The sequence below is a fragment of the Lucilia cuprina genome, chromosome 3 (genome assembly GCF_022045245.1).
Source record: "Lucilia cuprina isolate Lc7/37 chromosome 3, ASM2204524v1, whole genome shotgun sequence".
Taxonomy (NCBI): domain Eukaryota; kingdom Metazoa; phylum Arthropoda; class Insecta; order Diptera; family Calliphoridae; genus Lucilia; species Lucilia cuprina.
Window position 1 is genome coordinate 35,347,221 of NC_060951.1, and position 23,236 is coordinate 35,370,456.

General features: G+C 27.4%; 3 protein-coding genes and 1 long non-coding RNA gene across 9 annotated transcripts in view; 2 read left to right on the forward strand and 2 right to left on the reverse strand.

Annotated features, from left to right (window-relative positions):
- The first annotated feature begins 208 nt into the window (after positions 1-208).
- LOC111677142 (nucleolar complex protein 4 homolog A) lies at positions 209-3,113 on the forward strand. Its single transcript, XM_023438213.2, has 5 exons — positions 209-442; positions 503-1,268; positions 1,337-1,672; positions 2,631-2,824; positions 2,893-3,113. Exons 1-5 carry the CDS (start codon positions 308-310, stop codon positions 3,007-3,009), a joined length of 1,548 nt encoding a protein of 515 aa, XP_023293981.2. The 5' UTR covers positions 209-307; the 3' UTR covers positions 3,010-3,113.
- Positions 3,056-7,335, reverse strand: LOC111677143 (double-stranded RNA-specific editase 1). 3 transcript variants are annotated; one of them, XM_046947270.1, is made up of 5 exons: positions 7,147-7,305; positions 6,928-6,934; positions 5,906-6,035; positions 5,514-5,775; positions 3,056-4,152 (listed from the first exon to the last, which is right to left on the reverse strand). In XM_046947270.1, the coding sequence occupies exons 4-5, from the start codon at positions 5,596-5,598 to the stop codon at positions 3,326-3,328; spliced, it is 912 nt and encodes a 303-aa protein (XP_046803226.1). In that variant the 5' UTR covers positions 5,599-5,775; positions 5,906-6,035; positions 6,928-6,934; positions 7,147-7,305; the 3' UTR covers positions 3,056-3,325. The 3 variants fall into 3 exon arrangements, with proteins under 3 accessions (XP_046803226.1, XP_023293983.2, XP_046803225.1); XM_023438215.2 differs by lacking the exons at positions 5,906-6,035; positions 6,928-6,934 and having other exon boundaries at positions 7,147-7,335; XM_046947269.1 differs by lacking the exons at positions 6,928-6,934; positions 7,147-7,305 and having other exon boundaries at positions 5,906-6,175.
- A 2,135-nt stretch (positions 7,336-9,470) lies between these two features.
- On the reverse strand, positions 9,471-10,446 carry LOC124419054. The gene is made up of 2 exons (XR_006940363.1): positions 9,717-10,446; positions 9,471-9,618 (listed from the first exon to the last, which is right to left on the reverse strand). It is a non-coding gene; the product is annotated as an uncharacterized LOC124419054 (long non-coding RNA).
- Positions 10,447-12,492: 2,046 nt separating this feature from the next.
- Positions 12,493-23,236, forward strand: part of LOC111684194 (high mobility group protein DSP1) — a 58,569-nt gene continuing 47,825 nt past the window's right edge. For all 4 annotated transcript variants that reach the window (XM_046947508.1, XM_046947510.1, XM_046947509.1 and 1 more), the window contains exon 1: positions 12,493-12,825. In XM_046947508.1, coding sequence (XP_046803464.1) covers positions 12,802-12,825 — 24 coding nt within the window. In that variant the 5' untranslated portion in view covers positions 12,493-12,801. The remainder of the gene's footprint in view (positions 12,826-23,236) is intronic.

A 23,236-nucleotide genomic window follows, 5' to 3' on the forward strand; every position in this document is an offset into this window, starting at 1 on the left:
AGATGATTTACAATTATTTGCAATTTATTTAAATATTTAAAATAGTATTCTTTAAAAAAGAAACATTTATTTTTTATATTTATTTGTATGATTTATTAAACTTTTATAAAAAATTGAGTTTAACAAATGTCTTTTTTTATTAAACTTTTATTTATCTTTTAGATACGGCAACCTTTTTAAATACTTTACCTTAAATTCACCACACACATGGTTTTTTGTTGTCATTTTATTTTGTTAAGCAGTATAAGTTTATTTATAAACGTGTTTTTTTATTTAATAAAATTTTATTTAATATTTTTTAACTAAAATGGCTAGTGTGGACAAGAATACGAATAATCCGTTGAAAAATAAAATATCCAAAGAACTACGAGCCAAGGCAAATGATTTCTTAAATAACAAAGCTAAAGCCAACAACCTGGTGGATATAATGCAATGTTTGCAGGTAAATTAATAGCAACTTATTTACAACATAATATACCATTAAAATAACTTAATTTTTTAGAAAAACATAGAGGAAAAACAAAGCTTAACACCGGCTCTTCTTACACTAGAGGTTGTTTTCACAGAACTCTTGAGAAGAAGAGATTTATTGCACGATAAAGATATTGTCTCAGAAACTCCCTCCGAAGCTGAAACAAAATATCGTAATTGGCTAAATGAACGTTATGAAGAAACCTGGTGTCTTATGTTAAACGCTATAGATTATGAAAAAACTTCAGATGCTTCACAAGCTTTAGTTTCCTGTATGAAAATTTTAACCGCCGAAGGTAAATATCCTCTACAATCTACGGAGCCTCTCAAATTTCCACGACTACGTTTACGTCGCATTTTGGAAAAACTTATCAGTGCACAGCGTCTACAAACTGCCGCCATACAAAGTTTTAAAGAGTATGCTGAGTACTTGGATGTGGTACAGAATTGTTGGCATCTTCTGCCAAATCTTATAAAAAAGCCCTCAGTTAAAAATGAAACTTTAGCCTTAAATTATTTAGAACTTATTCAGGCCATACCGTTGACAGATAGTTTGCAGGAACAGCAAAAACTTTTGTGTCCTTTAGCAGAAAGTGCTCCCGGTTCAGAGTTGTTTGAGTATAATAGCACCCGCAGATGTATAAATAAAGTATGGAACAATCTAATGCTTTGGCTGGATACAGACACCACCGAAAGTGTTCACAAACAAATGTTAATTGTTTTGCTGGAACGTATTTTGACTCATTTGGAGAAACCGGTTTTGCTTACAGATTTCCTTATGGATTCTTTGGATTGTGGTATGTAATTGCATTAAATTGAACTATAATGTTTAAAATCTCTTAACAACATTTTGTTTTCCTTTTAGGTGGCGCCATTTCTTTGTTAGCTCTCCAGGGTGTTTTCACTTTGATTCAAAAGCACAATATAACTTATCCCAATATTTATGAGAAGCTTTACAGCATGTTCGAGCCCGAAATCTTTCATACAAAGTTTAAAGCTCGTCTTTTCTATTTGGCTGACATTTTCCTTAGCTCGACTCATTTACCCGAGAATTTAGTGGCCGCTTTTGTTAAGCGTTTGGCACGTTTGAGTTTAATAGCACCTCCCCAGGATGCCATTATTATATTGTATTTTATTGGAAATTTAATTTTAAGACATAACGGTCTTAAGTCGCTAATATGTGCCCAGCAGGCGCAAGAAGGTAAGTTTTTAAGTAAAATTTAGGAAACTACAAAAAGCTCATTAAAAGGATTTATTAAAAAAACATTTTGTAAATAATGTATCTTAAGAAAAGCTTTCCAAACACTTTCTTATGTAAACTCTTATACAAAAAGTTCAATCCTTTTTTTATAAAAGTTTTATATAAAAAAAGTTTTTCTTTGGAAGCTTTTTATAAAAAAAGTTTATCGTTGAAAGCTTTTTATAAAAGAAAAAAAGATTTTCATTGAAAGCTTTTTATAAAAAAAGTTTTTCATTGAAAGCTTTTTATAAAAAGTTTTTCATTAAAAGCTTTTTATAAAAAAGTTTTTATTGAAAGCTTTTTATAAAGAATAGATATAAAGTAAACTTTTCAACTTGCTTAATTACCCTAAAGCTTTCTATAAGGAGAGCTTTTTAGTACAAACATTTCTGAAAAGCTTTCATTAATACACTTTCTATAAAGAAAGCTTTTCAGCAAAAAAGCTTTCATTAAGATGTTTTCTATAACTTGTTCCAGTTGAAAGCTTCCCATACATTAGGGAGCTTTTCTAAACACTTTATTATATTGTAAACTCTTATACAAAATGTTCAATCCTTTTTTATAAAAGCTTTATATAAAGTTTTTTCATTGAAAGCTTTTTATAAAGAATGCTAGTTATTGATATAAAGAAAACTTTGAAGATTGCTTTATTACTTTTCAGTAAAAAGCTTTTATTAAGATGTTTTCTATAAAGTTTTTCAATAAAAAGCTTTCCATATATTAGGGAGCTTTTCAAAACAAAACTTTCTATAAACTTTTTTGCATAAAAGCTTTTAAGAAATCTTCATATAAATTCATTTACAAAAAAAGCATTTAGTTCAAAAAAGAAGCATTTTGTAAAAAGCTTTACATAGACAGATTTTAACGAAAAGCTTTTATATTAGAGAAATTTCTATTTAACCTACATTTAAACTTTCAGTTACCGATGATCCCTTCATAATGGAAGAACGTGAACCCACCAAATCGAATGCCATCAAAAGTTCACTTTGGGAAATCGTAGCTCTACAAAAGCATGCCATACCCTCAGTAGCTACAGCCGCCCGTTTCATTTCACAACCCCTACCCAAGAACGAATGGGATTTGTCGTCGGTTTTGGAAGTTAAAGAAGATGATGTAAGTTTTGAAAGATATTTTTTTAATTGAAACTAAAATTAATTTAAACATTTTTTTTGTAAAAACAGATCTTTGATCAAGAAATTACCAAGAAAACCAAACAATACGCATTGGCCTTTGAACGTCCACAAACCATGTTTCTGCCCAAAAACGACAAAGTACAACAACACTGGTGTCTGCTGTAGCTAAGAGATTTTTAATTAATAAATCCAAAATGAAAAACACAACAAATTGTTTTTAAATTTTATCATTTTTATTTAAAGTAAAGTCTACAACTACACTTGCTTTAGTGAAGTGAGTTTTTTTTAAAGGGGATTTTGAAATTGTGTCTTGTTTAAAAAAAAGAAAAAAACTCCTTTACAAGTTTTGTCAATTACTCCTAAATACTAAGAGAGAAAAATTGGGGGGGGGGGGGTTGGTTTTCCATTTAAATTTTAAGTCATACAATGAAATTTGTTTGTATAATACTAAGCACTACGCTGGAGTTAAATGATCTTCAGCTTAATTTTCTTCCGGTGCTGGCGTAGACGATGTAGAATTCATCTCCACTTTTATGTCCAGCTCAAAATTGGTATTGAACAAAGTATTACAAGTCAAAGCGGCCACATTGCGTCTGGCCAATTTCTTTGAGCGTCCTGTAGCCACAAATTCCTGATCATCAACGTTCACGCCCAACGACTGCAACATATTTGGCTTTTCGCCAACAGTGCCTTTGTCAACATAGACAACACCAGGACGCATAACACATAATAGGGAAGCAGGATGCATAGCCTCCCAATTAGGTGGCAATTCATTGCGTATGGGAGCCTTTTTGGGTTCCTTGGAAGCGCCACCTTCATTGTCACTAGTACTACCGCCAGTGGATGGATGCATTTCGGGTATAACATAACCCTCACTTTCCCAATCCGAAAACAGTTTGTAAATAGCAAACGAAGCCAAATTAATCATGGGCACTTCATCATCTTCACCAGCCTGTGATGGTGTATTGTCATCACTAGTGTCCATGGGTTCGTTACAAACCGAATTATTGCTGCTGTTGTTGGCATACTTTTGATTGCGTGGATTTTCACGCAATTTGGCAATAATGAAATCACGCAACGCCTTTTCGCAGGCATTATTCTTAGCAGCTGCCTTTGAGTTGCCACGACCCTCATACTGACTGTTGTTAACAGTAACGAGAGCGGTAAAACCACCACCTGGATTATTATTGATGGTAAAGTCACTGATCGAAACACCCTTCAATTCATTGAGAGCCATTAAACCATTTTTGGGAATAATAGTTTTACGCAAGCGACGATTTTGACGGATGCGTTTCTCCTTGGTGCGTACTGGAAGTAAAAATCAAGTAGGATAAAGGGAATTTTAGAAAAATTTGGATTTTCTAAACATTAAGACTAAATTATAGTTCAGACTATAGACCAGACTGCAGTCCTGACTATAGACTAGACTATAGTCCACGCTTTAGACCAGAGTATAGAATAGACTGTATACTAGACTATAGAATTGACTGTAGATTAGACAATAGACTGTAGACCAGATGATAGTCCAGACTATAGACAAGACTATAGTCCAGATTATAGACTTGACAGATTATAGACCACACTACAGTCCCGACTATGGACTATAGTCCACGCTTTAGACTAGACTATAGTCCAGACTATAGAATAGGCTGTAAATAAGTCTATAGACTAGACTATAGACCACGCTTTAGACTAGACTATAGACTAGATTATAGTACACACTATTAGCTGGACTATAAACTAGACTATACACCAGACTATATGGTAAAGTCCAGACTATAGACTGAAGTATAGTCCAGACTTTAGACTAGACTACAGTCCAGACTATAGACTGGAGTATACTCCAAACTTAAGACTAAAGGCTAGACTATAGTGCAGACTATAGACTAGTCTTTAGTCCAGACTATAGACTAGACTATAGTGCAGACCATAGACTACAGTCCAGACCATAGACTAAGACTATAATCCAGACTATAGCCTAGAATATAGACTAGACTATATTTCAGACTATAGAATAGACTATAGTCCAGACAATAGACTAGACTATAGTCCAGACAATAGACTAGACTATAGTCCAAACAATAGACTAGATTATAGTCCAGACTGTAGACTAGACTAAAGACTAGATTATAGTACAGACTTTAGACTAGACTACAGTCCAGACTATAGACTGGAGTATAGTCCAAACTTAAGACTAGACAATAGTGCAGATTATAGACTAGGCTTTAGTCCAGACTATAGACTAGACTATAGTCCAGACCATAGACTAGACTTTAATCCAGACCATAGCCTAGAATATAGACTAGACTATAGTCCATAGACTAGACTATATTTCAGACTATAGACTAGACTATAGGCCAGACAATAGACTAGACTATAGTCCAGACTATAGAATAGACTATAGTCAAGATTATAGACTAAACTAAAGACTGGATTACAGTCCAGACTATAGCCTAGATTATAGTCAAGACTATAGGCTAGACTATAGTCTATAGACTAAACTATATTTTTGATTATAGACTAGATTATAGTCTATAGACTAAACTATATTTCAGACTATAGACTAGGCTATTGTCCAAAGTATAAACTAGACTATAGTACCGACTAGACTATAGTCCAGAGTATAGACAAAACTATAGTCGATTATAAAATATAACTATAAAACCTACCGGAAGCCTTCTTGCGAGTCATGAAGATTTTCTTGAATTTAACCTTGCCATTTTCATCCAAAATACCCGAAGTATCCAAAGTCATGGAACTTTCTCTGAAGGGATTCTCTGGTGGTGGTTCCAGTGGTGGTACAACATTTGCCTGTTGATTTTGCTGTACCGGTGCAACATCAGGAGAATCCAATTGCTGTGGCGGCCTTTGAGGTGTATTTTGCTGTTGAATAGGCTTTTTAATGGGAGTAGTTGTGGGAGTACTTGGATCCTAAAGTAATTATATTTACATAAAATTGAAATTAAAATGAAATATAAAAAAAAAACAAAGTTACAACAAGCTAAACTTATAACAAAACAATAAAGCTTATACTAAAGATTACTTTTAAAAAAAAAATTACCAATAACCCAAAAACATGGCGGTAGAGTAATTATCCAGTAACCAAAAGGAAGAGCGCACCATTTAATTTTTTTATGCCACAACATCAGGTTAATTGGATTTTTTATTTTGTTTATTTATTACTACTGAAACTATAGTTAAGGAATAGCTATGAACATTTTCTACAGCTTAAAACCCAAACTTAACTTTAGTATTTTAATTTTTAAATACTTTTTTTGTTTCTATACAAATTAAACAAAATAAACAAACATTTACAAAGAAAAACCACAACATTTGTTTTTGAAAATGAATTTTAACAGCAAATGAAGAGTTTTTTTTAGAAAATGTTTGTTGAAAATGGCAGAAAACTCTAAATTTAAAGTAAAAAATGGTGGTTAATTTCCAAATAAAACAACACCCACCCCCTTATTTTAAGGGTTGTTTATTACAAAATTTCCACCACCAGTGAACTTTTTTTCAAGAGTTAACCAGCATTTTGTTTATTTACACCTGTAATTTTTTTAAACATTTTAGTTTAACTATTAAAATTGCCTTTAAATTTACTACAATTTTATTATTTAAACGGAAAAATGTGTAAAAAAAACTACTTGGCAGAGTTGTAATTCTTATTTAAAGAATTTTTTTCCTTTCAACGTTTGAGTATTGAGCAAAATAAAATGTACATAACTATCGGACACAAAACTGATAATTTAAGCAAAAGTTCACATAGAACGTTTTCCAATAATCGGTTCAAAAGCGCTAAAAAATCGGACTTATATATAAATATCCCTTTATTTTATCATTAAAAACAAAACTTCCCTCCTAGTGTAATAGTATTGTAAAAACAAAACAGGCCACCAAGTTGATATAACTTTTAAGAGAGAGAGTAGAGTAAGTAATTTTTCTCTGAAATCTTCTCTTAAATTATAAAAACTAGTATACACACAAGAAATTTATTAGCGCTTCTAAAGATTATTGCAAAAAAGTCTAAGAATTTTGGTTTTTTATTGATTTTTGTTTTTTTTTTTCAACCATAAAACTGACTTTTTCGCTGTAAAAATCATAAAAAAAGAAACAAAAAAATTAAAAAGATTAATTATTTTTATACAAAAACAAAAATAGAACTAGTTTTTTTTAATAGAATGACTAACATTTACACATTTGATTCATAAGAAAAAAAACCATTTACAATAAATTCTTTTAACAAAACTGGTGAAATTATTATGATGAAATTTAAGCAAACTATTTAGTTTAATTACTTACATAAACACCACCGGATACAAAATTTTTATTAGATGTAGCTGTACGTCTCCGATTCATGTTTTCTGTTTAATTTTTTTCTTTGTAATTTATTTTTAAAAAAATTTAATTTTCTTCCTTCTTTTTTTTCTATGACCGAAAGAAAATCCGTGTCGTTTACTCTAAACGACTGTTCACGATTGAATGAGAACGTTGAAAATGGCGACCGGCTATTGTCGTATAAAAAAATGCAATTATTAGAGTTGCCAATATTAGTCATAGAAATATACTTTTTAAGCTGCCACAAGGTTTATTTTATGTTAAATAAACCTTAAGCTGCCAGATCAAATGATAATGTAATAAAGGTTTCGGTGAGTTTTTACTAAAGTAACTCTAAGAAAAAGGTAAATTTCAGGCAATTTATTTTCAAATTTAAGGTATTGTATAATATTTGTATAATTATTATAAACATAAATTGAAATTGTAGTCAATTCAATTATTGCTAATATGGCAATATTGCTAAATCAAGAAAACTCATTTACAGTTCAATCAGGCAATATTAACAATTACACCATCAGGTAACATTTGTAATGGTGATGCTAGTTCTTTTGGTAGATAAAAAAGTTATTATTACTGTCAAATCTCGTATTCATAAAGATATTAATTGCTTATTTTATGTTTATTACATAACTTTTCTATACAAAATTCTTACATTAAACCATTAATAACTTTAGAAAGTATTTATGAACATGAGCAAAAAGTTTCCTTTATGTTGTTGTTTTTAGAGATAATTTGACATTTGTAAAATATAAACTAAAATTAAATACAAATATTAGCAATCCACTAAATATAAAAAATTGTATTTATTGTTCTAAATTAAGTTTCAAATAGGAAATTTATTTAAAATAAGGAAAATTTTGAAAACATTTATTCAATGTTTATTTACTAAAGAAAATTATTCCCTCAAAAATCATTAAATATTTCCCCTTAAGGGAAATTTTGTCGAAATATAAAAAATTTTGAAAATGATTAAAATTAAGAAAAATTTTAAGGAAAATTTTGAACTTTACAAATGTTTTTTTACTGTAAAAAATTATTACCCCAAAAATCATTAAATATATCAAAATACGTTTTAAATTATACCTATATCCCCTTAAGGGGAAATTTGTCAAAATAATTTTTTTTTGGAAAATTTTAGCAAAATTTTATTTAATGCTCAAAAATCATATTTTTTAAATACTGGTTAACAAAAATGTACCCAAAGGGAAATTTTTCAATGTAAAGAATATTTTAAAAAATCAAAAAAAAATATATACCTATACCTATGTAGTTTTAAAAATTTTGATACAAATTCTATTAAAAATCCAGTTTAATGAAAAAGATCCTAAAGGGAAATTTTAACAATTTTGTTTTAATTGTACAAAATTATGCTTAAAAATTGTAAAAAATTCAGTTTAATAAAGAAATTTTTTAAAAAATGTGTATTTTTAATAAAAATAATATTTTCAAAATTATTCTTTTTTTTAAAGAACCAAAACTTATTATTTAATTAAAGAACCAGAACTTTACGAAAATTCTATTTTAGAATAAAGTTTATTACAATTCAAAACAGATTTAAAAATTTTACATAAATTTATGAACTTTTAATTAGATATTCTACAAAGTGATTAAAATATGAAGACCAAATACTGAAAAGGATTTAAAGAACTATAACTAATCTTTAAATTACTATTTGTAAAGTTTATTTTAAAAACCTATGATTTGTTTATTTTCAAAATTTAAATTTCCCTTTAATAAAAAAAACATATTTCAGTACAAACTGTATGTAATAAGTACAAGTAAAAAAACATGTTTAACTTAAAAAAAAATAATACTCTATGTACAACAACAAAAAATACATAAAAAAAGAGAAAGGCACAGCCGGTTAGTTGCTAAAAGTAAATAAGAGAATTAAAAAAAAAAAATACAACAACTATTATGTTGTACAGAGAAGAGGGGCCAACTATAAAATAAAAATAACAACAATAAACTGCAGAGAAGCCAACCAGAGATACATACAAAAAATACAAATGTTTTTTTTTTGTTCTCTTTTGGGTTAACAACAAACACACAAAAGAAAAAAAGGCGCGTAAAGTACAGTCATACATTAAAAAAGAAAATGTATGGAGGAGGTTTTGTTAATTTACAGAAAAAAACATGAATTTATAATTTAAAGGATATTATTAGAAAATTTGTACAAAAATAACTTTAACAACAAACTTTTAATGAAGATAACATTTTAAAGAAATCATAGTTTTACACTAGGCGAACTAATTAAAGGGTAAAATACTAGTGAACAAAACACTTAATTCTTCTTTTATAAAAAGTTTTCTTAATTCTTTATTTTTGCTCTTTTGCACTAATATTATTAATCTTAAATTTAAAACAATCACATTAATCCTTTAGATTTTGAATATTCCAGGAAATCCGTCATCACCAGACTCGTACAATTTAAAACTGCAAATAATACAAAAATATGTAACAATATCTTTAATATCTTACCAAATTTTTTCAAGTGTAGTTGCCCTGTTATCCAAAAAAAAAACCTTAAGTACCCTTTTATTTAGTATCACTTGTCACCTATTCCTCACTCTTTTTCTCTCTCGCTCTATTACTATGTAACAAAGTGTAAATTTTTAGTTTAGTCGGGAGCATTTTTTTTAATTGAAAAAGAAATTAATCCGTGTAAATATCTGAACAAACTTGCTCGTAGCGTAGCATTTTTGAATTTAAGTGAAAAATCTAAAATTTACAGCAAATGAAATCTTTTTTAGTGTAGAGCTCTGTGTTATTTTTGTTCCCCGTACAAAATATAATATTTTTTTTCTTTTTTCGTCAGAGGTTTCATTTAATGGCTGTGATATGAGTTTTGCGTTCTGTTTTTGTTGTCGTTGTTGTTAATATTATAAACCACATACACTTTCTCTACGAAATATACAATTTTTTTCCAATAATGAATAGTAAAAACATCATGAAAGTGCAAAAATATTGCGTGAGAATATTGTTTAGTTACATGCATACATACATACGTACAATGTACTTTAGCTGTATATACTATATATATTTTTGGCGTTTTTTGTTTTTTCATGTACAATAGATGACGCTTCATTATACAATGCGCCATTTATACAGAAAAAGAGGAGAGTGAGTGAGAGAAAACATATTGAAAAGGGTTGCCGTTATAGAATTTTATTGTGCACTTTTCGCCATTTGGTGTATTTAGTTAGTCAGTTAGTTAGTTATGTAGTTACTTAGTTAGTTATGTAGTTACTTAGTTAGTTAGATAGATAGATAGTTAGTTAGTTATGTAGTTACTTAGTTATTTAGTTATGCAGTTACTTAGTTAGTTTTGTAGTTAATTAGTTAGTTATGTAGTTAGTTAGTTAATTAATTAGTTAGTTAGTTATGTAGTTAGATAGTTACTTAGTTAGTTAGGTAGTTAGTTAGTTAGTTAGTTAGTTAGTTAGTTAGTCAGTTAGTTATGTAGTTACTTAGTTAGTTATGTAGTTAGTTAGATAGTTAGTTTCTTAGTTATGTAGTTAGTTAGTTAGTTAGTTAGATAGTTAGTTATGTAGTTAGTTAGTTAGTTATGTAGTTAGATAGTTACTTAGTTAGGTTGTTAGTTAGTTAGTTAGTCAGTCAGTTAGTTATGTAGTTACTTAGTTAGTTATGTAGTTACTTAGTTAGTTATGTAGTTACTTAGTTAGTTAGTTATGTAGTTAGATAGTTAGTTGGTTAGTTAGTTTCTTAGTTAGTTAGTTAGTTAGTTATGTAGTTACTTAGTTAGTTAGTTATGTAGTTACTTAGTTAGATAGTTAGTTAGTTATGTAGTAACTTAGTTATGTAGTTAGATAGTTTATTATTTAGTTAGTTATTAGTTAGTTAGTTAGTTATGTAGTTACTTAGTTAGTTAATAAGTTATGTAGTTACTTAGTTAGTTTGTTAGTTATCTGGACAGTTACATTACCCACAACTTAAACAACTTAGTTAGTTATGTAGTTAGTTAGTTAGTTAGTTATGTAGTTAGATAGTTATGTAGTAACTTATGTATGTAGTTAGTTAGTTATGTAGTTAGATAGTTTGTTATTTAGTTAGTTATGTAGTTACTTAGTTATGTAGTTTGTTAGTTAGTTAATTAGTTAGTTATCTGGTCAGTCACATTACCCACAACTTAAACAAATCGTGGGGTAACACTGTGTGACTCCCTCCCCGCCACACACAATGATTTGCAATTGTTATACACACATTTATTTAATTGGAAAAATACTGACGTACATAAGGTTCGAAAGAGATAGACAACACATTTATTATCCAACAGCATGACTGAGATGGCAACTGTACAAAACACATTAAAATATAGCCAAGTAAAACAAAAACAACAATTTTTAGCACAGAGAGAAACAATTGTATGAGCGACAATACTCTCGTTTTTTATGCTCTTTCCCTGCACTACTACTCTTTATTTAATATATACATATAGTTGTTGTTGTTGCTAGCTATTTTTTTCTAAAGGCAAGCAAGGCAGCAGCAGCTAAACAAGCCAAGGCATAAAGAAACTCAATTCAATAGCATTTGTAAAGGCAATTGCCATAGCATTCGTTGTTGGTACGTACAACACAGTGTGTTTTGTTAATATACCAGCCATCCAAGCTACGGCAGCATTATAATATACACAAAACCCAAGTATAGTTAGTGAGTCAAAAAAAAAAGTAAAACAGAAAAAAGAAGAAGCATACCTACTGAAAAAAGAAAGAAAAAAAAAACAACAAAAAACCATTTTTACAGTGTGGTGTTTTATACATATATTTTTTTTCGCAAGTTAAAGGCAAGCTAATAAAAACAACAACAACGGCGTCAACGACGACGACGAAAACGATAAGAAAAGGCAACAAAAACAACATTGCACATAATAAAATGTTATAGAAAAACAGATTTTCATTTAATGATGTTGATGGTGATTCTTCTTCATATTTAGTTTTTTTGTTGTTATTATTATTATAATTATTATTTTCTTGTTATAAAGGTAATTTTTGTGACATTTATGATCTAATAAGAGTGTCTGTCTGTTTTTCTCTTAAAGCGCAATAGAATTTTACTACGTAAAACAAAATCAAAACAATAATAATAACAAAAACAACTAACAAATCCTAACAAGAAGAAGAGTCACATGTAATCTAATGAATTATTTTCTATGATAACGGTGCGTTTTCTGTTCTCATTTAATAAAGCTTTTGTGTGTGTGTGCGTTGTTTTTTTGCTCTTCTCTGTAATAAATTGTTTTTTTGTGTATATTTATAACTAAAATTTCTCTCATGCTTTAAATTATTTTAGTGTTTAAAACTAAACTATAATTAATAAAAGAAAATATAAACATATATTAAACTAAAATTAAATTTTATTAAAAATAAAAACAAAAGTATTATTTGTTTAGAAAAACAAAAGTGAAGAATAAAATTAAACTACAACCTCAAAATAAAAAGTGGCAGCATCTACAACAACAAGCTGTTGGAAATCTTTGGAATTACGTACCCCCCCCAAAAAGTCATCAGTTAATGAGGCCTATAACTAAAATACCACAACAATAAAAACACCTTTTTTTACATACTACAACAACAACAACAAAACAAACATAAACAAGACATGGAACATTTTCATCAGATACAGGTAAGCTTATAATTATAATATTTGTTTATTGATTTGTTTGTTGTTACAAAAAAAGATTAATTATTTATTTAAAAAACAAGTTCAATATGTTTAGAAGATTTGTTATTAAAGTTTTTAACGCCGGTTTATGAATAGTATACTAAAAAGGAATTCCTTTCAAGATGGTATTGAATTATTAAAATTGTATTGTTTACCTATTGAGTACTGTCCAGCAGTTCGACGGGACAGTCCCGAACTGACCACTTAACCTACCACTTGTGGTGGCCCCTAGCCACCTGACTACCCAGGTGACCGACCATTTTAACATGGGATTGTCCTACGTAGAAGTCAATCGTCACTCTACACCCTACAAAGTGACAGTAAAGAAACGATTGCCTCCGCTCTCGCTTACAAAGGGGACACTAAAGTGACGACTGTCTTCATTCTCGTTTACAAAGGGTACATTCGTGACGAATGACCCAAAACATACGAACTACCATCACCCAGGTGGTTAACTATTAGTGGAAACTACTGTCTTTTTCGTATGCATTGACTCTTTGTCGAACTGCTGGGTGGGTTTTGTTTTGTTTACATTTTGACATCTTCTAATCTGCTAGTTTGATTAGTCAGTGTTAAGGGGTGGCTGGTGAATGCAAAAGATTCAGATAAAGGATTTAGTTATTAAGATTGGTAACAGATTTTAGTTTAAATATTACGTCTACATGAAGAAGATAGTGCTTCTATTTTGTTGTTGCATTTTTGTCAGGTTTTGTTTACATTTCTGTCATGTTTTTAGAGCGTTAATGATACTTTTGTTTAGGAACTATTTAAAATTTGTTTATACAGCTAGAATCATTATAGGAAATTTGTATCATTATAGAACTAAATAATTTCTATCTAAATAATCAAATAATTTTAATAAATTCAGCTAAAGTTTTTTCCTATTCAGCTACCACAAATGAATACAAAGTAATAATATTATTTACATAAGCTTAGAAATCTTTAATTCAGCTAGTTAAAACCTAAAGAAATTGGGAAATAGTAAAGCTTAATTCAGCTTAGTTACATTTGCTATTCAGCTAAGTCAATTCCGTTACAAGGGGACCTAATAGGACCCAAGTAAAGCTATACTCTTGGTAGTACCTATACAGTCTACAGAACCTAAGTCAATTCCATAATACTTATTAATAATAAATAAATTCTGATGAAGACAGTTAAACGTTTAATTCAGCTAGATTGTAGTATTATTTAGCTTTCAAGTCAAATTACTTAATAGTATTAATTTTTTTTTTAATATTTATTTAATAAAAATAAGAACAACAAATCAATAACAATATTATAAGAAAATCAAAACAATACAACATTAGTTTTTAAGTACGTCTTTAACCCTTTAAAAGCGTTATGTTCTGAATTAAAAAAAAACAAATTATTTCATTTAGAAATAATAAAAGTAAAGTAAAAAAGATAAAAATGAAAAAATTTTTCTCAAAAAAATTTATGTACCTATTTCAAAAAATTTCCATAAAATTAAAAATGTTTCAAAAAAAAAAGTTGAAAAAAAACTTAAATCTCTATACAATGCTTGTAATGCGCAATATTTTATATTATATAAAGAAGTTTTCACTTGTATATAACAAAAGAAATAAGAAATAAATAACAAAAAAGAAAAAAAAAAACTACGTTACAATTAAAAAAAACACTCATACCAAACAAAAAAAGTGACGTAATAAATAAAAAAACAAAAAAATTTAAACAATTTCCATTAAGAAAAACTTAATTAAATCAAACAAATAACAATTAACTATAATAAACAAACAAAAAGAAAAACCGCCACATTGTCTACACATCTTCTTTTACGAATAACATACATACATAAACCTAATTATTGGCAACACTGCAAACAAAATAAAAGTGATTCATTAATAAATATTTAAATCTTTAGACAAAAAATACACTAATTAATAGAAAATATACAAATTTACTATAACAACAACTAAATAAATTGCGTAATCTTTTGAATATACTAACAAAAAAAAAAAATGCAATTTTTTTATAGTTTAAGTTTTTATTTAAGACGCAATGCTAAACAAATAACAACAACACTATGAACAGTTTTACACAAACACATTTTTTTCCACATACTCTCTCTATATCTAACTTCTCTCTAGCATTTAAATAAAAAGAGACATGTGAATATTTCTTTTTAGAAAATATTTATAAAAACATGTGCTTTTTAATATATTAATAGTCAATTCTATTGGTTTTGCTCATTATTATAATAATCATATGTAAACAAAACATATGCAGTTTTTATTATTTATTTTTTCTTTCTTTTCTATTAAACTTTTTCCCTCATTAAACGGATTGAAATTTGTATTTTTTTTCCCTTATTGATTTCTCAAACACAAGCAACAACAAAATAAGCAAAAAAAAGACATCAGTCGCTTTAGCAGCAACAACAACAAGAAAAATAACGACAACTCACGAAGTAATATAAATGTTTTTTTTTGCAATCTACTAATTTGCCACCATTTTATATATACAAAGAAGAGGAGAGCAAAAAAAAACGCTCTCCTAATAATTAGGAGAAAAAAGAGAGTAAGTTTTATTAAAAACAAAGAGCAGTAACCGGTTTTTTCTTTTTTTTTTTAATAAAGAAATATACAGTGTTGCCGTTTATTTTCGGTTTATAAGGTGAGACAGTGAGGAGAAAAAAAAACATGTTTATAAACAAGACAACCAGACAGATATTTATTTTGTTTACTGAAACAAAATTGGCGGGCTTTTTCCCCCAAAATCATTAGCTTTCATTTTAGACAACAATAGAGGTATAAATTTATTATGTAAACAAAAGGTTTTTAATAGAAATTTAATATGGAAATAAATATACAAACTATTTAAGAACTTTTTAAGGAAATTAAAAAAAAATAAAACAAAAATTTTTAAAGAAAACAATTTGGAAATTTAATTATTTTCTTATGGAAACATTAAACATTTTGTGTTAATTTTTGAATAACTTTTAGAAAAAAGCGAATGTTTTTTATCTATTAAAAATGGCGGGAAAAAATAGCGCTTATTTGTTAAATATCACATAGCACTAATGACAACAACAATAATAATAACAACAATCATACCTGTACAAAAATTTTACATAAAACATTTAAAGCTTTGTTGCTGTTTTTATTTACGTATATTGACAAAAAAAGTTTTCATTGTTTTCATATGGCAACAATGCTTATTAAACGTCTGTCTTTCAATCGCTCTCACACTGAATAAACACTGCTCTCACGCTCTCTTTGCTAAGAGTTGCCCATTTGATAAATATATGTTTAGGTTAAACAATTAAGCGTTTTATTATTATTCTTATTAGCGATTTTATGTGGGGATAATGTTATAAAACATGGGAAACAGGAATGGGAAAACGTATATTTCGTGTAATACTTATGGATTATTATGAAAATAATAGAAACTGAAAACTGTAATACAGACAAATTTTCTACATAGTAATTATATGGAAATTAAAGAAATTTATTTTCTTTATAAAAAAATTTATATACAGAATTCTGTTATACACAACTTTGCCTAAAGAAAAGCTGTTTTAAGCGAATATTTTTTATAAAAAACTGTTATAAATTTTTTATTAAAAACCTGTTATAGGCCATGAAAATTCTGTTATAAACATTTATTTTTATGAAAAATCTGTTATACACATTTATTTTTATGAACAAAATTGTTATACATATTTTTTTTTTTAATAAAAAAACTGTTATACAAAATGTTTAATAAAAAACTATCATACACAATTTTTTTTTAATAAAAAACTGTTATGCCTACAAAAAAAAAAAAATACAGTTATACACAAATATTATTGCAACTCTTATACTCTTATACTGCAAATTTTCTATCGAAAATTAAGATTTCAAAAATCTGTTATACTCTAGATTTTTTTTTCTTTTTTTAAAGAAAAACTGTTATACTTAACTATTTTCATAAAAAAAAACAGTTACATTCTAAATTTGTTTCCTGTTATCCTCTAATACTTCTAAAGAAAAAACTGTTATACACTTACTTATTTTAAATTAAAACTTAAATTTTTCTAACTAAAATAAAAATTTCTAACAAAAATCTGTTATACTCCAATATTTTCTTAAGCGAAAACTGTTATATATAAAATATACTACCAGAAAAACGTTGTTATACCTTAAAACAGCTTTACACTGATTTCATAAAAAAACTGTTATACTAAATTTTTTCTTAAGAAAACAACATTTAATTTTCTTAAGCGAAAACTGTTACACATAAAACTGTCTATCGAAAAAAGCATTTGTGCTCCAGTACTTTTAGAGAAAAAAACTGTTATAAACTAAATTAAATTAAAACTGTTATACTATAATTTATCTAAAGAAAACATTTTCTCATAAGAAACTTTTGTACTCCAATTGCTTTCATAGAAAAAACATTTGCAATCTAAATTTTCTTTAACGAAAACTGTTATACTCTAATATTTCCACACAAAAAAACACAAATGTTTCATTAGAATATATAGTTACATTTAAATATATCTTCAGTAAAAACTACTATACAACGTTTATAATCTTATTTTCTATAGAGAAATTGTTATACAGAAGTAAACAAACTGTTATACTCTAATATTTCTAGACAAAAGCAATGTTTCAATGGAAAAGTGAATGTTTTTATTGAAAATACTTTAACACTTCAATATTTCTTAAGTTAAACTATTATACGTTTATAATCTGATTGTTATGTAGGAAAATTGTTATACAAAAGTGATTTTAAATTTTTTATAGAAAAAGTATTTAAAAAAAAAAAAATTTCAAATTTGAAAAACGAATTTACACAAGTTTTCTTTAGAAAAAAACTGTTATACACATTTTTTTCTTAAATCAAACTATTCTATAGTGTTATAGAACTGCTATACTCGATATTTTTTCTGCAAGAAAAAACTGTTGTAATCAAAAAGAGAACAAAACTGTTATACATAAATTTTGCTAATCAAATTTTTGGTAATACTTTTTCTAAAGATAAAACTGTAACAAACAATTTTCTTTTATTTTTGAATAACAAATTTTCTGATGAAAAATGTTATACTCTAAATTTAAGAAAATTTTTCACAAATTTTTTCTTTAATAGAAAAAAAAACATTTTACACAAATTGTTTTATAAAGAAAAACTTTTATACAATAAACAAATTTTTCTAAGAACAACTGCGACATAAAAAAACCTTTGTATAACAGTTTTAAACACTTTTCTATTAAATATTTTCCTCATCGAAAAACATATAGGTACTACGTTTTTTTCGCCTATTACATCTAAACTCCAACACAACCAGATTAAAACTGATTAAAGGAAATTAAATTTTACGAAAACACACCCAACATCCAAATTTATCTCATTGCTCTTAATTTGTTTTCTTTTTTTTTACCCCACATACTTATTAAACACACATGTCTCAACTCAAATGATAATTGAACCAACAAAAATTGCAATTTATGTTAAATAGGAAAATATCAAATAAAAAAGGAAAAACTTTATAAAATATGTATGATATTATGATTTAAAAATGATACCGTTGTCTAATATTAAATAAAAAGGTTTATTTTATGACGACTGTTGATGAATACCTGTTGCATGTAATCAAAAAAAAAAATAATTTTACTAAAAATGACATAAGTTTTTTTTTTGAGAATTTAGCGTATAGAAAAAATACCACTAAAAACACACACACATAATATAAAAACTCAACCAATTGAATTGTATGCTTAGCTTTAGAGTCCCTTTGAAAAAAGGTTTTAACAACAACAACAACTACTTCTACATATTTAAAGAAAATAATTTTCAAATAGAGAAAAAAAATCAGGATAATAATTAGGTATAACAGGCAGAGATATAAGCCGAGACGACTCTAATCTTAGGCGGTTGGCCGCCGATAATATTTTGCAAATTGCCATAAGAATTTAAGTCAATTTCTAAAGAAAAAGTTAAATTGAGCCGACAATTTAGCCGCCGCCGATATTTTCTATAATAAGCCGCCGACGATGACTTAAAATGGCTGCGCCGCCGCCGCCGACCATTTGGCATCGGCTTGTATCTCTGATAACGGGTGTTTTGAAAATGTCACAGTATAAACCAATGATTTGTTTACGTAGTTTATTCTTTAAAAAGATTCTAAAGTGGCAGTTGTATAACAATTTTTCTAAAGAAAAAAAAATAATTTTTATACCCTACACCACTATAGTGGGGAGGGTATTATACGTTTGTGCTGATGTTTGTAACATACAAAAATATTGGTCCAATACCCACCTTAAAGTATACCGATCGATTCAGAATCATTTTTTGAGTCGATTAAGACATGTCCGTCCGTCTGTCCGGCTGGCTGGCTGGCTGTCCATGTAAACCTTGTGCGCAAGGTACAGGCCACAAATTTGATGAAATTTGGACCAAGCATGTTTTTTGGCACAAGGACGAAGCCTATTGAAAATGGTCCATTATTTCACCTAGCCCCCATACAACCGTACCACCCGATTTGAACTTTTTATGCTATAATTACGTCAAATATTCTGCTATCTCTCTAAAAATTGGCACAAATAATTTTTATATAAGTATAAATGATACTGCAGATTTTCGTAAGGATCGGCCTATATTTGACCCTAGCCCCCATACAAACCCCCCTTCAAAAAATGACTTAAACGTCTAAAATTGACTTGTAATCATTTGTATCGCAACGAAACTCAACAAAACTAATTGTTATTTAGAAATATATCCTTTTCCCAAATTTACCGAGGATCGGCCCATATTTGACCTATATAGAGCCTTATTTAGAAATTTTAGTTTTTTATCAATAAATGGCTTAAATATTTTGGAATTATGGTAATATTCAACATAAAAGTTTCTTTACAAAAAATAAAAATTTTATAAAAAGTAAAAATTTTAAAATATACTCATGGTGTAGGGTATTATATGGTCGGCCATGCCCGACTATACTTTCCTACTTGTTTTTATATAGAAACTAGTCTTATCTATCGAACTATTTATGTATAACAGTTTTTCCTCAGAATAAAATAAAGTTCTATCGAAATATAAGAGTACCATTTTTCGATAGAAAATTTTGTGGAAACGTTGTGTTTCGAAAGCTTTTTCTTTCGAATTGAAATACGGAGTAACATCCCAGTTTTTTCCAGAAAAATTTTAGTATAACAATTCTAAGTTCACATAACAGTTTTTTCTTTAAATAATATTCAAGTATACATTTTTTCTATATAAAAATTCTAGTATAACAGTTATTTATTTAGAAATATTAAAGAAATATTGCATTATAACAGTTTTTTGAAAAAGAAAAAAACAAAAATATTTTAGTATAACTAATGTTTTATAAGAATTTTTAGTATAACAGTTTGTTTTCTATATAAAAATAGGATTTAAAATTTCAGTACAACAGTTAAAAAATATTGATGTATAACATTTATTTTATAAGAGTTTTAAGTATAACAGTTTTTTTTAATATAAAAATCCGATTTTAAATTAAACGCCGGTTATAAATCATGGAAAAGTTCCAAAAGAAACTTAAGAAAAAAAAATACCTTAAAGAATTGATTTTTTTCCCGAGTTGCAGCCCTTGGTTTTTACAAGAGTAACTTAGAGTTTTTGAGAGAGCACAAGAGTGCAAAGAGTTTCCTATACATATATGTATATATTTTATTATTTATTTACATAATTAAATTACTTTTTATATAAATTGTTTTATATAGAAAGTAAATAGTAAATAACGAAAAAAATAATTTCCCCTTAAAATGCTTCACTCTCTTCTCTTGATAAAACGTTTATATAAGAGACAAACAAATATTTTTGGGGTGAATTTGTTTTCCTACTCACACAGAGAGAAATACAGTTCTCAATTTAGGAGGAGAAACTGTTTGTGTGTGTTTATGCAACAAAAGTCCCTTTTGTGTGTTTGTGTCTGTTGTTTTGAAATTATAGAGTGTATTAAAACCGGTTTTTCAATTATATATATATATATATAGACAATAAAACATACAGGCTCAAAATATTGTATAAATTTTTTTTCCTAAAGGCTATGTTGCCAAAATTCAAAGCTATTTAAAATATATATATTTTTGGGTTTTTGATTACTACAATAAAACAAATTGAATTTTTTTTAATTAAGAAATTTAAATAGGTAATTAGTGTAAAATTTAAAAAAATTAATATTTTATTTTCTTGAGTTTTTTCTCACACTTTACATTTTTTATTTGTTTATTAAATGTTTCTTTTTTTTATTTTCTTTGTCATCATTTCTTTATTATGCAAATTATCTAATTTGTGTTTTAAACAGTTTTTTGCACTTTTTTTCTTCTTCTTAATGCGCCATGCTGGCTGCCGTTTTTATTATTACGTATCGATTGGTATTTTTAGTACATTTGTTATTTTGCTGCTGTTGTTGTTGTTGTAGCTGTTATTTTAGTTGACGTCTCTCCATGAATGAATCGTAATTGACTGGACTTTATTGTTATTATTCTTGCTGCGTTTTTTGTTGTTGTTGTTCTGCATGCATTTATGCATATGTTTGGGTTTGTGATTATTAAATATTTTTGCATGACATTTTAATTGTTTTTTGTTGTTGTTGCTATTTTCTCACTATAAAAAGTCAGAACTCTAATGCCGTTATAATTTTTTGAGGATTGAGTGAAAGAAAAACTTTTTAAATAAAAAAAAAACAACAACAATAGTTAACTCTATCACGCGATTTATTTTTGTTTATAAAAACATTTAATGATCTTGCGTTATGTTGTTGTTGTTTTTGTAAAGACATACATCGATGAAAGGATTGATCTATTGCAATGAGATTTTTTTCATTACTGATTTATACGAGGGCATCTAGAAAAGTTTGGTTAAGTTTTTTGTTTGCAAGAAAATGGATTCGAGTACCTCTAACAATTTGTCTCCAGAAAAGTCCTAGTCCTAACAGGTTTTCTGCTGAAAGTTTCTGGTATAACAGTTTTTCTCCAGAAAAATCCTAGTATAACAGTTTTTCTGCAGGAAAGTCCTAGTATAGCAGTTTTTCTTCAGAGAAGTCCTAGTATAACAGTTTTTCTCCAGAAAAGTTTTAGTATAACAGTTTTTCTCCAGAAAAGTCCTAGTATAACAGTTTTTTCTTTAGAAAAGTCCTGGTATTACAGTTTTTTTCAATAGAAAAATCATAGTATAACAGTTTTTCTCCAGAAAAGTCCTACTATAACAGTTTCTTCAATAAAAAAGTCATAGTACAACAGTTTTTCTCAAGAAAAGTACTAGTATAACAGTTTTTTTTCCAAAAAAAGTCCTAGTATAACAATTTTTCTGCTGAAAAGTACTAGTATGAGAGTTTTTCTCTAGAAAGATCCTGGTATAACAGTTTTTCTGCAGAAAAGACCTATTATAAGAGTTTTTCTCCAAAAAAGTCCTAGCATAACAGTTTTCTCCAGAAAACTCCTAGTATAATAGTTTTTCTCTTTAGAAAAGTAGTGTTATAACAGTTTTTTCAATAAAAAAGTCAGTTTTTCTCAAAAAAATCCTAGTATAACAGTTTTTCTCCAGAAAAGTCCAAGTATAACAATTTTTATTCAGAAAAGTCCTTGTATAACTGTTTATCTCCAGAAAAGTCATAGTATAACAGTTTTTTCAATACAAAAGTCATAGTACAACAGTTTTTCTCCAGAGAAGTACTAGTATAACAGTTTTTTTTAAAGTCCTAGTATAATAGTTTTTCTCCAGAAAAATCCTAGTATAACAGATTCTTCAATAGAAAAGTCGTACTATAACAGTTTCTTCAAGAGAAAAATCATAGCATAAAAGTTTCTTCAAAAGAAAAATTTTGTATAACTGTCTTTTCATTAGAAAAGACGTAGTATAAAAGTTTCTTCAATTAAAATTAGTTTATAACAGTTTATTCTATAAAAATATTTGAGTATAACAGTTATTTCAATAGAAATATTCTAGTATAACAGTTTTTCTCTAGAAAAGTCTTAGTATAACAGTTTTGTCAATATAACAAATCGTGTATGACATTTTTTCTATAGAATTATTTAAATATAACAATTATTTCAATAGAAATATTCCAGTATAACAGTTTCTAAGACAAAAATTTGTAAAACAGATTTTAAAATTTTAAATTTTTATATGAAAATTATTTGTATAGCAGTTTTTTATATAGAAAAATTAGAATAAAAAAGTAAAATTCTAAAGAAATTTTAGGGTATAAGAGTTTCTTCAATAGACAAATTTGAGTATAACTGTTTTTTTTATATTTCTATAGAATAATACAACTGTATATCAGTTTTTTTCTATTGCAAAATTTTATATTATAATTTTCTCTATAGAAATATTTATAAATAAAAGTTTGTTTTATAGAAAAATTTATGTATGTATTACAGTTTTT

Bases quoted from the DNA above. Each gene is read 5' to 3' on its own strand.
- LOC111677142 (XM_023438213.2), top strand. From the start codon at position 308: ATGGCTAGTGTGGACAAGAATACGAATAATCCGTTGAAAAATAAAATA. The intron at 1,269-1,336 runs GTATGTAATTGC...TTTTCCTTTTAG, and splicing joins TATGGATTCTTTGGATTGTG to GTGGCGCCATTTCTTTGTTA. The intron at 2,825-2,892 runs GTAAGTTTTGAA...TTGTAAAAACAG, and splicing joins TGGAAGTTAAAGAAGATGAT to ATCTTTGATCAAGAAATTAC.
- LOC111677143 (XM_023438215.2), bottom strand. From the start codon at position 7,203: ATGAATCGGAGACGTACAGCTACATCTAATAAAAATTTTGTATCCGGT. The intron at 5,776-7,146 runs GTAAGTAATTAA...TAATTACTTTAG, and splicing joins TTGTATCCGGTGGTGTTTAT to GATCCAAGTACTCCCACAAC. The intron at 4,153-5,513 runs GTAGGTTTTATA...TTTTACTTCCAG, and splicing joins GACTCGCAAGAAGGCTTCCG to TACGCACCAAGGAGAAACGC.